Here is a 22893-nt window from a genome sequence, read left to right on the forward strand (position 1 = left end):
CTGAACTTATATAGTGCTCCAGTAATTTAATTCAGAACTACCCTGAATGGGCGGGCCAACACCTCCATGGAAATTATCCAATCAGAGTCATCACCCACAGTTGGGTGGGGCACATCTCCATGGAAACACTCAAAGAATTACAATCTAATTAACACCAATAGGTCTGCCCACACAAGATTACATCAAAGATAATGGTGTTTGGGGGGACATAATATATTCAAATCAACACAATATATTTGGACAAATATTTGTATGACCTCATTAATATGAAATAATTATAATAGGCAAATTCCTAGAAACTAGAATATAAGTCTATAGAGGGCAGGGTGGGGTAGGGAATGGAGATTAATGCTTAATTATACAGAGCTTCTGTCTGGGGTGATGGAAAAGTTTTGGTAATGGAAGGTATTGATGGTAGCACAACACTGTGAACATAATTAACAGCAGTGAATTATATATTTGAATGTAGTTAAAAAGGGAAATTTAGGTAACATATGCTACTAGAATAAAATTTTTTAAATACAAGCAACAACATATGACTGTACAACAAAAACAGAGCCCCCTAATGTAAACCCTGGTGTATAGTTAACAGTATAATTTTATAGTAATATTGTTTCATCAAGTGTAACAAAGGTATACCACACTAATGCAAAGGGTTAATAATACGGAAAACTGTGTGTATGGGGTGGAGGTAAGAGACTTAGAAAGGGAAAACTAGGTTTGATGCATCATTGATGCATGAAATACATCTGTTATAGAATTTCCAAACTAATATAATGATCTTGATTGCCTCTCATTTCATTAGATGGAGACTATTTTATGTCAGTTTCTATAGAGCCTAGTATGGTTCTGACACTAAATAATCATTTACTGAATAAACAAAACAGATTCAATAAAGAATGTTTAGAAAAAAATTCAGTATCAAAAAGAAGACTATGAAACAAGTCAAGTGTTTTTATGAGGACTAAAATATTAACAGGTAGCTTTCCCTTACGTGGAGTGTTCTCAGAGAACATAATAGTTTTTGCTAATTTTTTTTTACCCATAAATCTAGACTGTGGTAGATGAAGAAATAATACTTGGAGCTAATATGTAGCTCCCTCTTCACTGAAACTAACAATACAAATAAAAACAACAGTAGGAATTCACAAGGTTTTGACTTTTTGATGTTTTCCAAGTACCTTCTACACTCATTAATTATCTTGTATGGTTTCACAACAAACTTGAGGCTGTGATAGAAATTATTTTTGCTCATGAAGAAGTCTAATTATTACTAACAAAACATAAAATACCATTTCTGAAGATATAATTTATCATAAATTCTAATGATTTGCTAAAGAATGCATGGTGATCCTATAGAGTATATCTTTGCACCAAGTAAGAATAAAATGGTTAAGTCACTTTTAGATTACATTGGTATTGAAAAACTGAACAACATAAAAAACAAGTCTGACATCCTTGAAAGTCTTCCATTTAGAAAAGAAAAATCTGTTCTGATCTAACTGTACACTACAGAATTGAAGACTTGCTACTGAATCAAATGAAACAAATTGCACCATTCTACCTTATTTAGCTTTAAATGAATTTATCTTTCATGGTGATACAGAAGTAGAAAATTGACAGCTTTGGGAATTGACTAGTTCCAGAAAGGACCCAATGGTGGAAGTCTGCAACCCACAATGTACTCTATCCATGGCTTCAAGGGTATGAAGTTATGAACTGAAAAGTACCTCTCCTTTCAGTGTTCACCCAATCATTTCAATATATAATCCATGCTCCCAAGATCCCTACTAGTCATTCCTATACTAATGAGAGCTTGTTTGTCCTTTTAAGTAAGATTTAGAAATACTGCTTCTCTACATAAGCTTTTGTGACCCCAAATAATTTCTTTTCTTCCTTCTTGATCCTTAGAACCCCTAAAAGAATGTCAGCCCTCTGAAGGAAAGGACTTTTGTGTCTTATTCCCTACCTTTTCCTAGCACCTAAAACTCTAACATACCATCATAGCATGTGTAGTATTTTTATCCTTATTTGGTTTGTTTCTCTTTCTCTCTCTTCTCCTTGACTGAAAAGAACCTCACAAAATCAGGAAAGATGTCTTATCTCTCTTTGTATCCCCAGAACTTAACACAATACTTACTATAAAATTGTCATTTATTAAATTTGTTGTTGAGTGCATATTGAATAATTAGATAATATATTATTTGTATTATTCTATTAAACAGTGCATACAAAATCACTCGGCAAGATATTTTGTGTGTAATAAGCATCAACTAATGTTATTTCCTTTACTTTCTTGCCCTAAACCAATAATACATGCAAATTTAAAAAGAGAAAAGTTCATTTTAGTGTAATGATAAGTTAAATTAGACTAAGTTCAATTAAAAAATGCACATGAACTAAAGACAAGTTTAAAAGGCATGTAAAAATACAATAACAGCATTACTGACTGTTTCCTCCTCAAGTGTGATGCTTCTCAATACTTCCCCCAATCCATGACCCCCAGTCATATCATTTTCCTCCCCATTTACACTTCAATAAGGATCCCCAGTTTTATTTTGCAGTGCCTATGGCTTTGGAATCATTTCTTATTTGTGTGGGCTTGCATCTCAAACTTCTGAAGAACAAGGAAAGGAATAATAAAAAGGGTAAAGGAATAAAATAGCCAACCTTTGAAAATGACTCTTTTATATCTTTGCTCCTGATGAAAAGTCAACCATTAATAAGCTTTTATAGCATGTTTTATATATACAGAAAATACTGACTTGTTTTATATATAGAAAATCAACCTTAATATATTACAAAATGATTGAGACTGCTTACTGAAATGATCCTGATATTATTCAAGATATTCTAAATTTCAAACAAAAACAGTTTACATTTGATCTGCTTTATTTCAAAATAGAATATATGTATTCAGAAAGTACTTGAGTCTTATTTTGTGTGTTGTTTTCCAAGTACTAGAAGAGAGGCAAAGTCATATAATGTCAATCTTTAACCTTAATAAAATCCTAATCTAGTTAGCAAGTATATTATACATTTAAAAATGCAATAAATAAATCTGTAAAATGAAATAAATGCTCATGAGGATGACTGAAAAGCTCATTATGCACAAGGATGTTCTGAGTGAATCCCAGGGAAGAAGTGAAACCTGAGTGATGGATCATGGATTGCTTAGAAACCAAGGGCATCTCAAATGAGCTCTTGAAAATTCTAGGGCTTTATCTGCACTAAGACAGTTGGAGGAGAAAGTTCCATCTGTAAAAACAATGTTGACTAGTCTTCCCTTCCTCTCCCCTTCTGTCCTCATATTTTTAGTGGATAAATGTACCTCTAATGCAAATATCACCATTTTTCTAGCTTGTTATGAAAAGAACAGAGCAAGATAGTAAGCATATTCCATCAATATCCATTGAAGAGAAGGAATGAAGGAAGGAGGGAGTGAGGGAGGAAGGAAAGAGAGAAGAAGAAAGATTTAATAGCTCTTTTGTCAATGGAACTTGCAATCTAGAAAGGCCAATTCAGGAAAGATTCCAAGATGTACTGGAGAAAACATATCCCTACAGCTCAGGGAACACTACATCTTGTGCTCTAGCCAAACATCACCCTAAAGTGACACCCCATTCCCTCAAGTTAGTTCATGAGGCAGTTTGGCATACTGAAACGTGCAGGTGCTTTGGAATCTGACACATCTAGATTCAAGCACTGAACCCAACACTTAAATATCTAAACCTGGTTAACACAAAAAAACACTACAGGCCCCAATTTTTTAATCTCTAAACTGTTCTTTTTTCTATACTTAGCTCACAAGGCTAGAGTAAGGTTTAATAAAGCAATGAATGTAAGACACTTAGAGTACTCAGGCTTTGTGAAGTGACTTTTAAAGTGCTAAGGTGCTTTCCAGGAAACTCATTCCAACTAAGGACCTTGATGTAGGACCCAAAAAACCTTTCAACAGTGGATCAGAAGCTCAAAGAAACTTTATTTGTGTCCTATATACTTAATGCTTCTAAGATTTTGGGGTAAAACCAGTAACTACAGCACTGACTACAAGCATTGAATCTGCACATTGAACCTGCCAGGACCTAGGACCTTCACAAACCACCTTGTAGCCTGAGGCACTTCATAACCTGATGAGTTTCAGTTTGGCGTGAGCCCTTGTATATTGTCTGTTCTACAACTTCCTGGAAATATTTATGACTGTCCTATTTTAAAAAGTGGATTGTCAACCTACCACTGTGGTCCCTCTTCAGAGTTCCATACTCCAAAAAGTTTTCTATTTTATTTTATTTCCATTTTTCTGTCTTTTGATTCTATTTTGTGCTGTACTTTTAAAGACCCACTCAATTCCATTTTAAATTAATAGTAAAATGTACTAGTCACACTCTCAAACTATAATTTTACATCAAAGAAGCATAGCTTTTTTCTTCAATAGTATTTCACAGAATCTATTCTTCTACGGATGAGCTTATCACAGCTTTAAAGGTGCTAACAATTGCACAACCATGGCGTAGACTTCACTGATTTATAGTAACAAGAAAAAGTATGATTTATGTCCCACATAATACAGTGGTTACAAACAGAATAAAAGATTGTTGGGGGGGGGGCAGTTTATGTCACTTAATGTCATTTTAAAAATATCTTATGGCATTACTAGAGAGAAGAAAAGAAATTGGCAGTACAATTTCAGCCAGAGGAAACTACAGTCCTTTATTACCCTACATTTTCTATTCTTCATGCGACCTTCTTTGGTATGAATCACAATGAATCATCTCAGCTGGTTATTTATGGATGTTAAACAGAAACTCAGGTAGAGAAAGAAATCTAGGAGCTAGTATACTATTGATACTCAAATCATCTAACATTGATTTTACAGTACATAGATAAAAGGATGTTATTTAAAGATGCAATATGCCAAGAAGACAATGGATAATTTTAACTAAACTGAATACAGTAGAAATCCTTTTTGCAAAGATGTCAAAGTATTAGTCTGGCCACTTTTTGAAAAATAGGCAACACATTCCTATGTTTTAAAGACTATCAATAATGCCAGTAGCTGAGGCAGATGCAAATCTACCAAGACTATCAACACATCTCGCCTCCCAGCAGTGTCCCTTTGACTGGTGCAGGAATTAAACCATAGAGTCTTTTCGTGGCTCACAGATACTGCTGCTGTATTATGTTTGTGATAGTATGATCTAACTACTGGCTGCTTTGGAAGAATAAGTCAAAACTCTCTTGAATGAATTACACTAATGTGTAGCTATTCTTCTCCCTCTCCTCCTGAGGCAGAAGGATGGAGTTGTATATTTACTAACACATATGAGTTTAATTATGTATTGGCTAAACTTGGAAACTGGAGGTGGGGGTGGTGGGTGGGGCTGGCTTGGATAATACTAACCAAAATGAAAGCACAGGTATTTTATGGTCTATTATAAGCCAAGATTTAAAATATCACTAAAAAAAATTAAAGGTGCTGCCTTTAAGGCAATACTCATGGAATAAAGATTGTGGTACTATCCTGTCATGGGCACAGGGTTTTATCCTAAAAACACATTTAGGGGGAAAATAACAGTATAATAGACAATTACTATAATGGGAGAGTAGGAAAATGATAAGAAGTCATTAATGTATGTCAGTCATTGTGGTGTCACATAAAAAATCTAGGTACTGGAAAGAAATCTTCAAATGTATTTTGATGAAGTAGTCAGAATAGTGAAAGAAATGATCACAGAGAGAAACTGCATTAATAACAACAAGTTGTGAGATAGGAGGTAAACAAAAGGAAAGTATAATTCTGAGGAATACAAAAGGGATAAGACACTTAGAATAAAAACATTAAAGGATATTATGCAATAAAAATATGAGCTCAAAAGAAAGGGGAAAAAGAAAAACTAGCTCAGGAGACAAATGCTGACAATGTAGATACAAACAGATTTTGTTACAGACCCATCTGCCTCAAATCCTTTTTTTCTTTTTTTTTTTTGGATGCAATTTTATTGAGATGTACTCACACACCAAATAATCCATCCAAAGTATATGATCAATGGCTAATAGTATCATCGTATAGCTGTGCATTCATCACCACAAACAATTTTCAAACTCTTTCATTAATCCACAATAAAGAAAAAAATATTTTAAAAAAAGAAATAAAAAAGAACACCCAAACTCTCCCCTACCCTTTACCTCCTCTATTATTCATATATTTTTGTCATTATTTTATTACTCATTTGCCCATATACTGGTTAAAGGAGTGTCAGTACCAGGTTTTCACTATCACATAGTCAAACAATAAAAGCTATACAGTCATGCAATTATCATCAAGAATTGAGTCTACTGGTCAAATCCTTTTTTGAACTAGGTATAGTATATCAGTGCATGAAATACAATCTTTAATATAGTTACGTGGTCAGAGTCCTTACAAAAATATAATAGGAATGTATTAGGGTTCTCTAGGGAAACAGAATCAACAAGAGATATCTATAAACATAAGATTTTATAAAAATGTCTCATATAACTGTGGGTATGTACGAACCCAAATTCCATAGGGCAGGCAGTGAACTGGCGACTCCTATGAAGATGTTCAATGAAGTCCTCAGGCAGCAAACTGGCAACTTCAATGAATGTGTTCAATGAACTCCTCAGGAAACGAACTGGCAACTTTGATAAACTCCTCAGGAAATGCTTCGCTGGTTAATCAAAGAAGAAGTGAAGGTCCTCTATCTGTCTCGCTTAAAAGTCTTCAACTGATTGGATTAAATCCAGCTGATTCCATTCTTTCATTGTGAAAGACATGCCCTTTGTTGATGTAATCAGTCATAGCTGCAACCAATTGACTGATGACTTAATAAACCAGCCGTCTGGTTTATTAACCAGCCACCAATGTCCTTGCAGTAATGGTTTGGCCAGTGCTTGCTTGGCCAGACACTGGGTACTATTACCCGGCCAAGTTGACACATGAACCTAACCATCACAGGGATTAAGACTAAACATATTTTTAGGAATTTGTATCCATTGGATAGCCAAACTATTGACATTTTTTTCTTCCTATTTGAACAGACAAGATAAGATACCTCTCAGAGGTTGCTTTCACGTTTAAGTCCTTGTCACAGAAAAAGATCAGTTCAAGAAATGTCAGTTCAGGTCAAACTAGAAAAATCCTCACATAATTCAAAACTCCCATAGGACTCTTCCCTTGAAGTTGTTTACATTTTAGTCATGCTGCCTCATACTTCTTAAGGAAGGCACAGGACAAGGAACCAGTGTGCTGCTCAGTCGCTATTTATAAGCCAGTTCAGGGTCAGAATTGGCTGTGATCAAAACCAAGATTGGACACTGAGGAAGTGAGAACTAGAATCATCCAATTTATACAGCCATAACTTAATGTTTCCAATTGGAAAATCCATCTTACATTATTCAGAAAGAAGAAAAGATAGTAGGTGGGGTCTCAATCACTTGTGATTGAAAAAAAGAACCAAGTTGACACTTGAAAATATCAAAGTACAAATGTAACAGGATACAGAATGCTTGCCTTACTGGCATCTTCACATTTAAATACCACCCCTAATGAATTATCAGGGCTAGTAAAAAAGGAAAATAATTCAGATCAAATCAGCATCATCAGTTGTTCAAAGAGCAAGCACCAGTTTACATTTAGTGAGACAATCGGGAGGTGGCAAAAAGCCACTGAGCTCAAAATTATGTTTCCTGCCGAGTCTGGCATGCACTAAACAAATGTGTACATAGCCAGATCAAATGGAAATGACTTTAACTTTATTTGTTCATTTCCAGTTTTTATGATAATGCTAAATAATTAACATCCAGAATTCTGACAAAGAGAAATAGCGCCTATTAAACAAAAAGCATCACATTTATAGTCATTAATTATCTTAAAGTGCTGTTTTATACCTTGAGAAGTAGATAAAGTGAAAAACAGTAAACTTAGTAAGATTATTAAATGTTTATTTCTTCATATGCTTCCTAGTTCACGAGTGTGGTACTACTTTATTTATCCTTGATACCTCTCTCTGTCCTCACAAACTAGTACCATTTCCTTGTATGTGCATTTTCAGACATATTTTATTTGTTTCAAATATGTCTAAAGTGTATAGGTTATCTTATCAGTCATTATGTTTACATTATATCCCCATATACCAAACATAAATATTCATTCTCTAACTTTTATGTGATTGGCATTGACCAAATATTAAGAGCCAAGGTCACTCAGGCAAAATGAGCTTTCAAGAACCGTCCAATAAATCAACTCAAACAAATTATTCACTGGTAAATCATCCTTCTTTCTGGTGGTTGTGAGAATGGTTGAGAGTGGTCTGCTGCTACTGTAAACTAGTGTAATAAATAAACAAGATGGCCAGATGTCAAGGGGTAAAAATTACACCATTGAAAATGCAATTGGGTTTTAGGGACCTTCATACTTATATAGTTTGCAATAAGGAAAAACAGTATTTTATACTTCAGCCTTGAAGGTCATTTTTTTTTTTTTACTGTAATTGAGATCTTAAGATTGATCATTGCTAACTGTCATAACACAATAAGTAAATACATCAACATTTTAAACTTGTGTTAAGCAGTAAAATTGTTCCATTCAACACAGTATAGAAACTGTTTAACTAATGAAATCATCTTGCATTGTAGCTAAAATTGAAACTGAAATATTTATTTAAGTGTTAATAAGTGTTGTCCTTTATTCATACACTGTAAATTCTATTTTAGAAATAAGGTTATATCCAATGTAGTCAAAATAGAAAAGGTACACCAAATTGCCCACAATTTAACAAATGTTTGAATAATCTTTGATCATGATGCAAAGCAAATAGTTTTGAATTACTATGACTAAAAACCAAAATCTTATAGTTCAAAGGTGGAAAATTATATCATTTGGATCAAATATCTGTACCAGAACATGATAAGAGAAGTATTTTTGGTCTACTTTAAAAATTTTTGTTTTGTTTTGTTCTGCTTTGCTTTGCTTTGTTTTGTAATATGGGTACATCTCAAGTCTGGACACATCTTTCTAAGTGAATATGACAGGGATACCCAAGGAGCTTCACATCAAAAGAAAACAAAACACAAAAATAACCCACAACCCTCCCCCGACCAAAAAAAAAAAAAAAATCTTCACCTATGCAAGAACAGTCAGACGCAACTGCAAAAAGGCAAAACGCTCCCAGCTCAACTCACCAAAAACCTTGGATTTTAGGAAAAAGTTCATGTCTGCCATGGTTCTTTCTTCTCCCTTTATACCACTGACCATAGAAGAATGATATGTGCTCCCTTTTTGTTTCTTGAATATATTAGCACTAGATAATACACTCCTCCTTAACCCCTTCTTTATCCAGCATTTATAGATCACTCTTCATTCTTTGATGATTTTAGCTCCTGGCCCACAGTTACCCTCTTGTATACAACTCCTATTTTAATTTTTGGCAATTTCAATATCCACATGGACATATCCAGATCTCTCTTTTCCTCTAGTCAGCACCTACCACATCCCCATGGTTATAACCTGGCTGGACATTTTCATTGCCAATATCTGTGATCTCATTTTCAAGAGTCCTGCTTGCTAAACACAACCTCCTGTCTTTCTAGCTCAGTCACTCTCAATTCCTTGACCTCACCAAGAAATAAAGTCTATTGATCCTACTTCTTTTCACTCACCCTCATTCCTCCTTCATGTCCTCATTTTATTCCATACACTGTTCAGATATTTTGGTCCATCACTATAATTGCTCCTTTGCATATGTCTTCAATTTCCTTATCTTATCTAGTTCATTGTCCTCTCCCAGCAAAGCCCTAGCCCTGGTCATCTCCAACTCTCTGCCTTTCTATGCCTGCATTTCCAGTTGAGGGCTGGGAAAAATGCACAATTGCTCTGAGTTACCCCATTTTAAATATATATTTCATCACATTTTCATAGTTGGTTCTCTCTTCCATTCACCAAACAACTATTTTATTTTCTAATCTAAGAAGATTCACCAAGAGTGTCTGCTATCACATTCACTCATCTGCCATATGCTCTGCCTTTCCTCACATATTTGTGAATGAACTACTGTGTTCCTAAATAAGGCAAAGCCCTCTATCCTTACACTGATCCCATTCCCTTTACTCAAGAAAATCAGTTCAGCAATTCTCCCTTCACTCTCCCTTCACAAATCTTCCTTTGCCTCAGCATTAGATCATTCTCATTAAACAACAACAAAACAACATGCTAAATCTTCTCAATTCCATACTTCTTACCATCTACCACACTTCTGTAATGAGTAACCTCCCATACCCCCATTTTCTCTTGAACTCTCTTACTGGTTCTTTGCTTATACACTCCATTAAAACTGTTTTTGTCAAGGTCACCAATGACCCCACATTGGTAATCCAGTGTGCTAATTTAAATCTATTATGTACCCCAGGAAAGCCATGTTCTCTTAATCGACTCTTGTGGGGACAGATCTATCGTCTGTGTGATCTTTTGGTTAGGTTGATTCCATAGAGATGCGACACCGCCAGTTCAAGGTGGGTCATAGTTAGGTTACTGGAGTACTTACGAGAGCTCAGAGAGAGACAGACAGAGCTCAGAGCCAACACAGACCTTCAGAGATAAAACACTCAGAGACATTTTGGAGACAGCTGTTGAAACCAGAATCAGAGAAGCTATGAGATGAAATCGAGAGGTTGCTCTTAAGAAGCTAAGAGAGGACCCCCAGAAACTTAGAGAGAAATGCCCTGGGAGAAATAAGACTTGAGAGAGAGAGAAGCTAAGACAGAAGCCCAGAGAATTTTGGAAAAAGCAACAAAAACCAGAAGCTAACCACAGGAGAGGCTCAGCAGACTCTGGCCATATACCCTCCCATATGGACAGAGGAACCAGATGCCATGGGCATTTCTTCAGAAAAGTTATCTTTCTCTGGATGTCTTAATTTGGACATTTAATCCTTAATTTGGCCTTAGAACTGAAAATTTGTGAACTAATAAAAGCCCATTGTAAAAGTCAATCCATGTCTGGAATTTTACATTCCAGCAGCTTTAGCAAACCGGAACATCCAGTAATCAATCCTCAGCTCTCATTTTTCTTGACCTATCAGCAGCATTTGATAAAAGTGATCATTACATCCATTTTATAAGATTTTATTCATTTGGCTTCATCTGGTTTTTCTCTTACAGGCCACTCCTTCTTGGTCTCCTTCTCTAATTCCAGCTCTTTTTCCTGGTTTCTAAATGAAAGAGTGTCCCAGAATTCTTAGACATTTTTTCTCATCTATCAACACTCAGTCTCTTAGCAGTATCACCTAGGATTATAGCTTTAAATGTTGATTATATGCTAACAACTCCCAAATTTATATCCCCAGGTTATAGCTCTCTTCTGTACTCTGGATACAATTACAGTCAGTTCTGGTATAACACTTGTTTTGAAAACACAAATTTGTTCCAAATTGATTGATATATTAGGGAACAAGTTGCACATTAACACTAATTTCAATTTTGCTTTTGCTTTATGCAAGTTTCAATGGATAGAAACAATAGGTGAATGTAAAAAACTGCACCTATTTGAAGTGAGTCATAGGAATACACAAAATATATATATACACACATGCATAAACACACCTCAAACAGCTGCCAGCTACCTCAGTTTACAGTGTGTGTTATAAGCCACACTCATCCACATATGGTGGTTGAATTTTCTGTCAGGTTTAAGATAACCCTCCTTCCCACTTCGCAATTACAAGCTATTGATGCCCACTTCCACACATAAACTTCAAGTCTTTTAGTTCAGATAATGTCAGGTCTTTGCTGAAAATCCTTTAATGGCTTCCCAATTCAGAGCAACATGCCTTACACCAGCATACAAGGCCCTAAATGTTCTGCCCTCATGTTATCTCTTTTGATCTTGTCTCTCACTATATACAACATTCTTCATTCCACTCTAGCCACACCGGCCTCCTTATTTATGAAATTTAGCCTTTGCATGTGCTGTTCCTTTTTCTAATAATGTTCTTTGCAAAAAGTCCCCTTTCCTTGCTATGCTATCTCAGATGTTACCTTCTCATTATCAACTTCCCTGGGTTGATCCTGTTTATAACTACAATCCCCACTCCAACCCCACAATGCCTGTTGTCCAGTAACCCCTTCCCTGCCTCTTTCCACATTACATGTATTACTATCTGACAATATATTTTTACCTTCTTTCCTTCTTTTTTGCTGTATATGTCCTACCACAGGAATGTAAGTTTCTTAAGAGCAGTGATTTTACTTTTTAAAATTTTATTTATTTCTCTATTTATCTATCTATCTGCTTGGTATAATTGTTGTTGTGGAAGTATGTATAAATACATATATATATAAATATTTGCTAAACTAATGAATAAATGGGTTCGGGAGATCCTGAAAATTCTATGGGATTTTTTTTATGCAAAAATTTTTGTTCATATATAGTTTTTTGAGTAGAGCTTTCATCAGAAATTTGAAACTTTGTATTTGACAATGGCAAAAATAATACAAACCCTAGAGAACGTATCCCACCCTCCAGATGCTCAGATCCACCAATTTTAACATTTTGCCACCTTTGCCGTATCATTCTTTCTATCTATCTCTCTATCTCTCTCTTATCTTCTGAACATTTGAGAGCAGGTTGCTCTCATACTCCTTGAACACCTAACATTACCATGTATTTTTCTTACAAATAACGATATTTACTTACATACTTGCCTTAAGTGTAGTCATCAAGTTCAAGAAATTTAACATTGATATAAAGATATACTCTAATTTTTTCTTATGACCTGATACTCATCAGATTTTGAAAGGGGTTCTGACTGCCAACTTAAGTCAAGACTAATAATATAACACTAACAATGACAAAATTGATCCTTTTTTGGGCTTCAGCAGTAGCCCACACTTATTTAAAACTATCAAACTATAGCTATAATGCTGAAATGATGTGCCCATTTACTGACTGATAAAAAAACAATCACTTAAAAATATATAATAGAGGAGCTCCACATTGAAAATGACACTATTGCCAGTATATTTGTTTTGAATGGCTTTATTTCTTTAGTCTTTATAAAAGTAACTCTTTATGTCTTTATTAAAATGGTAATACACATTTGTTATAGAAAATTAGGACAGCAAAGCAACTTGTAAATTATTTATAATTATCTTACAAAGTTACTATTTTGCAGTTTACTCTTTGAAGCTCTTTTATATGAATTACAGTTGTTTCTTTTATAAATGGACAAATCTTTACATAATACAAATAATAACCTTCTCCTTTAGCTCTCTGAAAGTCTGAAATATTTTACCAATGGAATCTTCTAGAATATGAAATTGAGAACTAAAGAAAAAGCAAAAAAGTTTACAGGATAAATAAAATAGATGCTAAAAAAAAAACCACCTTGCAAAAATGATATTTATTTTTCACAAAAGAACTAGTCAGGCTTTTCTTTATATTTGCTCTGTTCTAATTTAGCAAAGTGTCATATGCTTGGTTACCCAGTTTCTAAACCCCAAATAATCTAGAAATAGAAATTTAAAAGTGGGAAACAGAGTAACTGCTACAGGTAGCTGCACAGACAACAGGAAGAATGGCTGGTGGAAGCACGATAAAAGTAGAAAAGAAGAAAACTATATAGAAACTGACCTAGATATACAGAAAGCAGAGCAACATGAGGTCATTTAGCACTGGAGCAAATAGCCCTAAGCAGCTCAATTGGTCCTGAGGTCATGGTTTTATAGCCACTAAAATAAAAGTCATAAAAATCATTGCAGGGGAAGAATGTGTTAGAGATATTCTCTGATCAAGAAGCAATCCAGGTAGTCAAAGAAATAGAATGTACTCAACTTTCAACTACTGGAAACATCTGACTCTTTAAAATGATTCATTTTACAAGGATTACTAGTTAAGTCTTTATTTAAAATGTTGGCTTTTGTAATGAGGAGTACATGTCTATAAATAACTCATTAAAGAACTGATAGGAAGATCTGTGTCAAGAGAAGGGTGTACTTTTTAATTATAATACTGCCCTTTGTATTTGGTTAATGAAGACAAATTCACAGTCTAATTGAATGATTTGTATGTAGATAAAGGGGAAAAGGGTGGAGTCAGAATTCTGCAGATTGGAACAGAGTACAATGGAAATAACCCCATTTTCCTTCTTGTCATCCTTGATCTAGGACATGAACCAACATCTCTCATTGAATTGGAAGAGGGCACATATCTCATAGCAAATAAACTCCTGTGGAGAAATATATGGGTGAGTCTTATTTGGACCCACAGGTATTAGCTGCAAAGTAAAAATAAATGGATAGGTAGACAGATAGATAGATAGACTATATTATTCCATTTGGAATCTATGAGTAATAACAGCCAAAGTTTGGAATTGCAAATCTCTTTGATTAAGAAGAAAAAGTAGGTAGATTATCTTATAAAATCTGATATTTTGCCTCACAGTCACAAATAAGTACATCTTATTCCTGTTCCCACGACAGAATTCTTCCAGGCCCTTCTCACTATAGCCCTCTATGGTAGGGAGGCACTGCATTGCCAAAGCTAGTAAGGTAGAAGATGACTTCATCCATTCCTTGTTGAAAATCAGTTGAACAATTTTTACATTTACTAAAATTACTATAATTCAAAGAAAAATTACCTTTAAGGCTGTTTTGAACTTCTAAAGCTATATCGAGAGCATTAAAGGGCAGAACTGGTTCATTGGCAATTTGCAAAATCACTTCTCCAGAGAGCTGAAAGAAAAAGAAAAAGAGATGCTAGCATTTCATAATTAAGGCCTTTTGTTTGTTTTATTTATTTTTTCACTATTTCATGTACTCTTATCTATCAGGAGTAATAAAAACGCAGATGGAAAGAATATGATTTTATAAAATTTTTTCTTTCAATTTTTTTATTTTATTTTTCAATGAATAAAACTCAGTATCTTTTTCAGGTCTCAGAGTAGAATAAAGAAATGAAATATTTTGTTCCATTTTTGAGCTAAAATATTGAGAAATGGCTTCCCTAATAGAAGACATAATATTTAAACTTTAAAACAATTCCTTATATAACAATTCAGAATGTTGTATAACAAAACAATAGTAAAGAGGAACAAGTGAAAAAACTCAATTTCTGGTTATTGGCCTAAGTAAATCCCAGACAAAATTAATAAGTGATATATTTCATTAAAATATAATTTAACCTAAAATAATTCCTCTAAAATCTTAGATATTATTTTTTTAAAATGCTTTCCTATATTCCTGTTTTTCCAAAATTTATCAAAATTAATACCATTTATACATTTATGAGATCAATGTTTAAAATAAATAAACAAATAAAGCTTTCAATGGCATTTGCAAAACTCATACCTGGACTTTTTTACATGCATATTCTCCACCTCCCCCCATGCCAAAACTGGTTGAAAACAACTGAACTTGCGTCTGCTTAATAGACTGAACAAGTCCTATGCATTCAAATATATCTCAGAGGAACTTAGGGCTGGCAGCAAATGCCATTGTCAACTCTCCCTCTTTCTCTCTCTCAAATGATATTTAATATTTACCTGGGCCTAACAAATCTCCCAACATCTCTTGTAATACTGAAGCAGCTCACAGGGAAAGGTTATTGTGTTGATGATATTAATGTACTATGAAATGTGGTTAGTGAATGAAAGCATTAGCTTGTGAAATGACACAAGGGAAATTCTTACACTAACTTGAGCCCATACAGAACACATAAAAGATATAACTTACAAGGAAAATACAAATGTTAAATATTCAAATTTACATACTCAACAAGGGCCAATTCCATTTAATATTTAAAAGCTGTATTTCCCAATCGTTAGCCCTATTTATACCATGATAAAAATACAGTTCAATTTGATCTTCCATATGCTGGGGAAAGTGTATTCTCTAGAAACAAAAAGGAGAAAGCCCTTTTGATTCATCTTTATTCCTCTGAGATATTTTTCTCTCAAATGTAGCAACCACTTCTCCCTCAGTCCCTAAGGTATCTTTGCAGAGTATTATTTGCAGCATTGCGATCACAAAAATCCTGGAGAACTGCCTGTTCTGCTTATGCTGGTACTTCAGGAACAAAGCACTGTCTGCAATAGGTTGATATAAATCCTTTTTCTACTCCAACCCACCTTATCCAGATCATGCAAGGAAAACTGTTATTTGTAAGCAAACTATTTGTAAAAAGGAATTTAAGAAGATTAAATAACATTGTGGTTTCTTTTTTCCAATTTGCACTGGATAACAGAAACTATAGAACAGACATGTTTTGTTTACACTTTGGAATCTGCAAACCACACGTGACAAAAGATTAAAATGAAAGAACAGGAGGGAAGAGAAAGGTTGTTTCCCTGAGTGCTGCAGGAGAAAGCTGATTTTTTAAAGAATCATTTGGCAGCTCTAACCGCTGAAATAGGAGCCATCCACCTTGCTGTTCTTTCAAAAAGAATCTCAAAACAAAGACTGGAACTTCCAAGACACCTGGCCAACGATAGAATGCTTAGACTGAATCAACCTTATTGGCAGCTTCTTGAGCAAAAGGGAGATTTGTACACGCCCTACCATGCTGTGAGAAGAGAAGGGCCATTCTGCATACACTTCTTGTCCCCTCTGGAATTCACTCCCCCTCAGGCACATTGCACAATATTCCCTTACATTTATAAAAGACTTCATTCATTACAAAGTGCTTTGCACACACACACACACACACACACACACATTGTTTCATTTTCCTGACAACCCCAGAAACAAGTATTGGGGAATTAACATCCTGTGTTAACTCTGAGAATAAGTCTCACTGAGAACACATATTAACAATAATAAGTGCTAAAATAGCAATAATCGAAACTTATTGAGCACCTGCAAGGTATCTGATGTTGTTTGGAAGTTTTCAAACATCATTACCTTTAATTCTCAGAACAACATACCAAGGAAGGTATCAAGTTTATGTTAGAAAGAAACTGACAGTCACAAAAATTAGGCAACTTGTTGCAGTCAATACCCAAGTCTTACTGACTTGAGGGCTTGCACTCTTTTTTCTGTTTTTCTATAAAATGAGGCTTGAGTCAGGATCTAGAAAAAGTCTCTCAGCTGGTTATTGATAGAGAACTAAAGCTAGACCCCAAATCTCTTTACTTCTTGACAAATGCTCTTTCTGTGATTTTTAGGGATAAAAATCTATGGCCCGTATCCTGGATGGGTATGAAATTTAGATCCCTGTGGCAAATAGTATTAGCAGATAGCTACTCGACATCTATAAAATGAGTAGGCTTCTGTGTAATTCCATTGTATGAACCCCACAAATACACAATCTGTCTCAAGACCCCTGTGCCCTTGTTTTCCTTCAGCCTTCTCAGTTCGTGGTACTCATGACCAGAAGATAAGGGAAGAGTAATTAGAAAGAAAAGAATTGTTTTACAGGAGTAAAAGTATTAAAAAATATGAAAGGGTCATAAAAGTGAAATATTAGTTAATGAACACAACATTGCAAAGACTTCCATCTCCCACTAAATAATACTGATGTCCCTTGGAGTTAAGCAAGATCAGATTGTCAAAGGAGAGTAACCACAAACAGAGCTGCCTTCTAGGTTTTAAGGGTAATAAAGGTGAATTACGGTTATCACATTTTAAATGTTTTTCTGCCTCAGGCTGAAATAATTTTAATTGTATTTAAAGGTTTTAAAGAGTATTTTAAGGCACTCAATTTAGGGAAAATTAGATATGTGCATGTGTGCATTTCTTCTTAAATGTATTACATAATAATATGTTTCCTTATAAGGAGGTATTTATATTTTCTGAATTTGTCACAAATCTTTCCCTTACTTACCAGTTTAGAAAGGAAGAAAGATATTTATTTATTAAATTGAATATCTAGGGAGTAGGGCTAGGCTGGTTTGTTTTTCCTTCGATTATTGTTTCCCCATTGCCCAATACAGTGACTACATCTGCAATAAGTGCTTCACATGAATTTATTCATTGATGTATGAACAATGCAGTTAGGCATAAATAGGCTCACTAAAGCAATACCAATATTATGGATCTATAATGCAATTTCTCTTTAGTTCCAGGCAGAGACACTCAGAAAACATTGTGGGGTTTGTTCCATTTTCATAATTCCAGATTAAAGTAACCATGGTTCATACCTCATACTTAAGCTGTAAGTTAGACTATCATTGTGGAATTGTTTTTATGACCTTCTGCCAGATTTAAAATGCAATAGAGGGAGACTTAAAAAGTTAAGGAAGGAAGGCGGGGCAAGATGGCAGACTGGTGAGCTGTATGTTTTAGTTACTCCTCCAGGAAAGTAGGTAAAAAGCCAGGAACTGCGTGGACTGGACACCACAGAGCAATCTGTCTTTGGGCATACTTCATACAACACTCATGAAAACGTGGAACTGCTGAGATCAGCGAAATCTGTAAGTTTTTGCGGCCAGGGGACCCGCGCCCCTCCCTGCCAGGCTCAGTCCCGGGGGAGGAGGGGCTGTCAGCTCCAGGAAGGAGAAGGGAGAATTGCAGTGGCTGCTCTTACTGGAAACTCATTCTACTGATTCAAACTCCAACCATAGATAGACTGAGGCCAGACACCAGAGACTCTGAGAGCAGCCAGCCCAGCAGAGAGGAGACAGGCATAGAAAAAAAACAACACGAAAAACTCCAAAATAAAAGCAGAGGATTTTTGGAGTTCTGGTGAACACAGAAAGGGGAAGGGCGGAGATCAGGCCTTGAGGCGCATATGCAAATCCCGAAGCAAGGCTGATCTCTCTGCCCTGGGCACTTTTCCTTAATGGCCCTGGTTGCTTTGTCTATTAGCATTTCAATAACCCATTAGATCTCTGAGGAGGGCCGTTTTTTTTTTTTTTTTTTTTAAATCCTTTTTGCTTTTTCTAAAACAATTACTCTAAGAAGCTCAATACAGAAAGCTTCAAAGAATTGAAATTTGGGCACGTCAAGTCAAGAGCAGAACTAAGAGAGCTCTGAGACAAAAGGCAATAATCCAGTGGCTGAGAAAATTCACTAAACAACACAACTTCCCAAGAAAAGGGGGGTGTCCGCTCACAGCCACCATCCTGGTGGACAGGAAACACTCCTGCCCATCGCCAGCCCCATAGCCCAGAGCTGCCCCAGACAACCCAGTGTGACGGAAGTGCTTCAAATAACAGGCACACACCACAAAACTGGGCGTGGACATTAGCCTTCCCTGCAACCTCAGCTGAATGTCCCAGAGCTGGGAAGGGGGAGCAGTGTGAATTAACAGAGCCCCATTCAGCCATCATTTGAGCAGACTGGGAGCCTCCCAACACAGCCCAGCAGCCCAGAACTGCCCTGGGGGGACGGCACTCACCTGCGACATAGCACAGTCATCCCTCAACAGAGGACCCGGGGTGCACAGCCTGGAAGAGGGGCCCACTTGCAAGTCTCAGGAGCCATACGCCAATACCAAAGACTTGTGGGTCAGTGGCAGAGACAAACTGTGGCAGGACTGAACTGAAGGATTAGACTATTGCAGTAGCTTTAAAACTCTAGGATCATCAGGGAGATTTGATTGTTAGGGCCACCCCCCCTCCCCGACTGCCCAGAAACACGCCCCACAAACAGGGCAGGCAACACCAACTACACACGCAAGCTTGGGACACCAATTGGGCCCCACAAGACTCACTCCCCCACTCACCAAAAAGGCTAAGCAGGGGAGATCTGGCTTGTGGAGAACAGGTGGCTCGTGGACGCCACCTGCTGGTTAGTTAGAGAAAGTGTACTCCACGAAGCTGTAGATCTGATAAATTAGAGATAAGGACTTCAACTGGTCTACAAACCCTAAAAGAACCCTATCAAGGTCAGCAAATGCCACGAGGCCAAAAACAACAGAAAATTATGAAGCATATGAAAAAACCAGACGATATGGATAACCCAAGCCCAAGCACCCAAATCAAAAGACCAGAAGAGACACACCTAGAGCAGCTACTCAAAGAACTAAAGATGAACAATGAGACCCTAGTACGGGATATGAAGGAAATCAAGAAGACCCTAGAAGAGCATAAAGAAGACATTGCAAGACTAAATAAAAAAATGGATGATCTTATGGAAATTAAAGAAACTGTTGACCAAATTAAAAAGATTCTGGACACTCATAGTACAAGACTAGAGGAAGTTGAACAACGAATCAGTGACCTGGAAGATGACAGAATGGAAAATGAAAACATAAAAGAAAGAATGGGGAAAAAAATTGAAAAACTCGAAATGGACCTCAGGGATATGATAGATAATATGAAACGTCCGAATATAAGACTCATTGGTGTCCCAGAAGGGGAAGAAAAGGGTAAAGGTCTAGGAAGAGTATTCAAAGAAATTGTTGGGGAAAACTTCCCAAATCTTCTAAACAACATAAATACACAAATCATAAATGCTCAGCGAACTCCAAATAGAATAAATCCAAAAAAACCCACTCCGAGACATATACTGATCACACTGTCAAACATAGAAGAGAAGGAGCAAGTTCTGAAAGCAGCAAGAGAAAAGCAATTCACCACATACAAAGGAAACAGCATAAGACTAAGTAGTGACTACTCAGCAGCCACCATGGAGGCGAGAAGGCAGTGGCACGATATATTTAAAATTCTGAGTGAGAGGAATTTCCAGCCAAGAATACTTTATCCAGCAAAGCTCTCCTTCAAATTTGAGGGAGAGCTTAAATTTTTCACAGACAAAGAAATGCTGAGAGAATTTGCTAACAAGAGACCTGCCCTACTGGAGATACTAAAGGGAGCCATACAGACAGAGAAACAAGACAGGACAGAGAGACTTGGAGAAAGGTTCAGTACTAAAGAGATTCGGTATGGGTACAATAAAGGATATTAATAGAGAGAGGGAAAAATATGGCAAACATAATCCAAAGGATAAGATGGCCGATTCAAGAAATGCCTTTACGGTTTTAACGTTGAATGTAAATGGATTAAACTCCCCAATTAAAAGATATAGATTCGCAGAATGGATCAAAAAAAATGAACCATCAATATGTTGCATACAAGAGACTCATCTTAGACACAGGGACACAAAGAAACTGAAAGTGAAAGGATGGAAAAAAATATTTCATGCAAGCTACAGCCAAAAGAAAGCAGGTGTAGCAATATTAATCTCAGATAAAATAGACTTCAAATGCAGGGATGTTTTGAGAGACAAAGAAGGCCACTACATACTAATAAAAGGGGCAATTCAGCAAGAAGAAATAACAATCGTAAATGTCTATGCACCCAATCAAGGTGCCACAAAATACATGAGAGAAACATTGGCAAAACTAAAGGAAGCAATTGATGTTTCCACAATAATTGTGGGAGACTTCAACACATCACTCTCTCCTATAGATAGATCAACCAGACAGAAGACCAATAAGGAAATTGAAAACCTAAACAATCTGATAAATGAATTAGATTTAACAGACATCTACAGGACATTACATCCCAAATCAACAGGATACACATACTTTTCTAGTGCTCACGGAACTTTCTCCAGAATAGATCATATGCTGGGACATAAAACAAGCCTCAATAAATTTAAAAAGATTGAAATTATTCAAAGCACATTCTCTGACCACAATGGAATACAATTAGAAGTCAATAACCATCAGAGACTTAGAAAATTCACAAATACCTGGAGGTTAAACAACACACTCCTAAACAATCAGTGGGTTAAAGAAGAAATAGCAAGAGAAATTGCTAAATATATAGAGACGAATGAAAATGAGAACACAACATACCAAAACCTATGGGATGCAGCAAAAGCAGTGCTAAGGGGGAAATTTATAGCACTAAACGCATATATTAAAAAGGAAGAAAGAGCCAAAATCAAAGAACTAATGGATCAACTGAAGAAGCTAGAAAATGAACAGCAAACCAATCCTAAACCAAGTACAAGAAAAGAAATAACAAGGATTAAAGCAGAAATAAATGACATAGAGAACAAAAAAACAATAGAAAGGATAAATATCACCAAAAGTTGGTTCTTTGAGAAGATCAACAAGATTGACAAGCCCCTAGCTAGACTGACAAAATCAAAAAGAGAGAAGACCCATATAAACAAAATAATGAATGAAAAAGGTGACATAACTGCAGATCCTGAAGAAATTAAAAAAATTATAAGAGGATATTATGAACAACTGTATGGCAACAAACTGGATAATGTAGAAGAAATGGACAATTTCCTGGAAACATATGAACAACCTAGACTGACCAGAGAAGAAATAGAAGACCTCAACCAACCCATCACAAGCAAAGAGATCCAATCAGTCATCAAAAATCTTCCCACAAATAAATGCCCAGGGCCAGATGGCTTCACAGGGGAATTCTACCAAACTTTCCAGAAAGAACTGACACCAATCTTACTCAAACTCTTTCAAAACATTGAAAAAAATGGAACACTACCTAATTCATTTTATGAAGCTAACATCAATCTAATACCAAAACCAGGCAAAGATGCTACAAAAAAGGAAAACTACCGGCCAATCTCCCTAATGAATATAGATGCAAAAAATCCTCAACAAAATACTTGCAAATCGAATCCAAAGACACATTAAAAAAATCATACACCATGACCAAGTGGGGTTCATTCCAGGCATGCAAGGATGGTTCAACATAAGAAAAACAATCAATGTATTACAACACATTAAAAACTCGAAAGGGAAAAATCAATTGATCATCTCAATAGATGCTGAAAAAGCATTTGACAAAATCCAACATCCCTTTTTGATAAAAACACTTCAAAAGGTAGGAATTGAAGGAAACTTCCTCAACATGATAAAGAGCATATATGAAAAACCCACAGCCAGCATAGTACTCAATGGTGAGAGACTGAAAGCCTTCCCTCTAAGATCAGGAACAAGACAAGGATGCCCGCTGT

At 35.9% G+C, this 22893-nt stretch overlaps 1 protein-coding gene across 4 annotated transcripts in view; it reads right to left on the reverse strand.

Annotated features, from left to right (window-relative positions):
• Positions 1–22893, reverse strand: part of NAALADL2 (N-acetylated alpha-linked acidic dipeptidase like 2) — a 1146579-nt gene that overhangs the window by 119769 nt on the left and 1003917 nt on the right. For all 4 annotated transcript variants that reach the window (XR_005217472.1, XM_037840432.1, XM_037840429.1 and 1 more), the window contains exon 12: positions 14652–14745. Coding sequence is in view for 3 of the 4 variants with exons in the window: in XM_037840432.1 (XP_037696360.1) it covers positions 14652–14745 (94 nt within the window). In the remaining variant the exon portion in view is untranslated. The remainder of the gene's footprint in view (positions 1–14651; positions 14746–22893) is intronic.

Source organism: Choloepus didactylus, chromosome 1, assembly GCF_015220235.1.
Source record: "Choloepus didactylus isolate mChoDid1 chromosome 1, mChoDid1.pri, whole genome shotgun sequence".
In the NCBI taxonomy this organism is placed as follows: domain Eukaryota; kingdom Metazoa; phylum Chordata; class Mammalia; order Pilosa; family Megalonychidae; genus Choloepus; species Choloepus didactylus.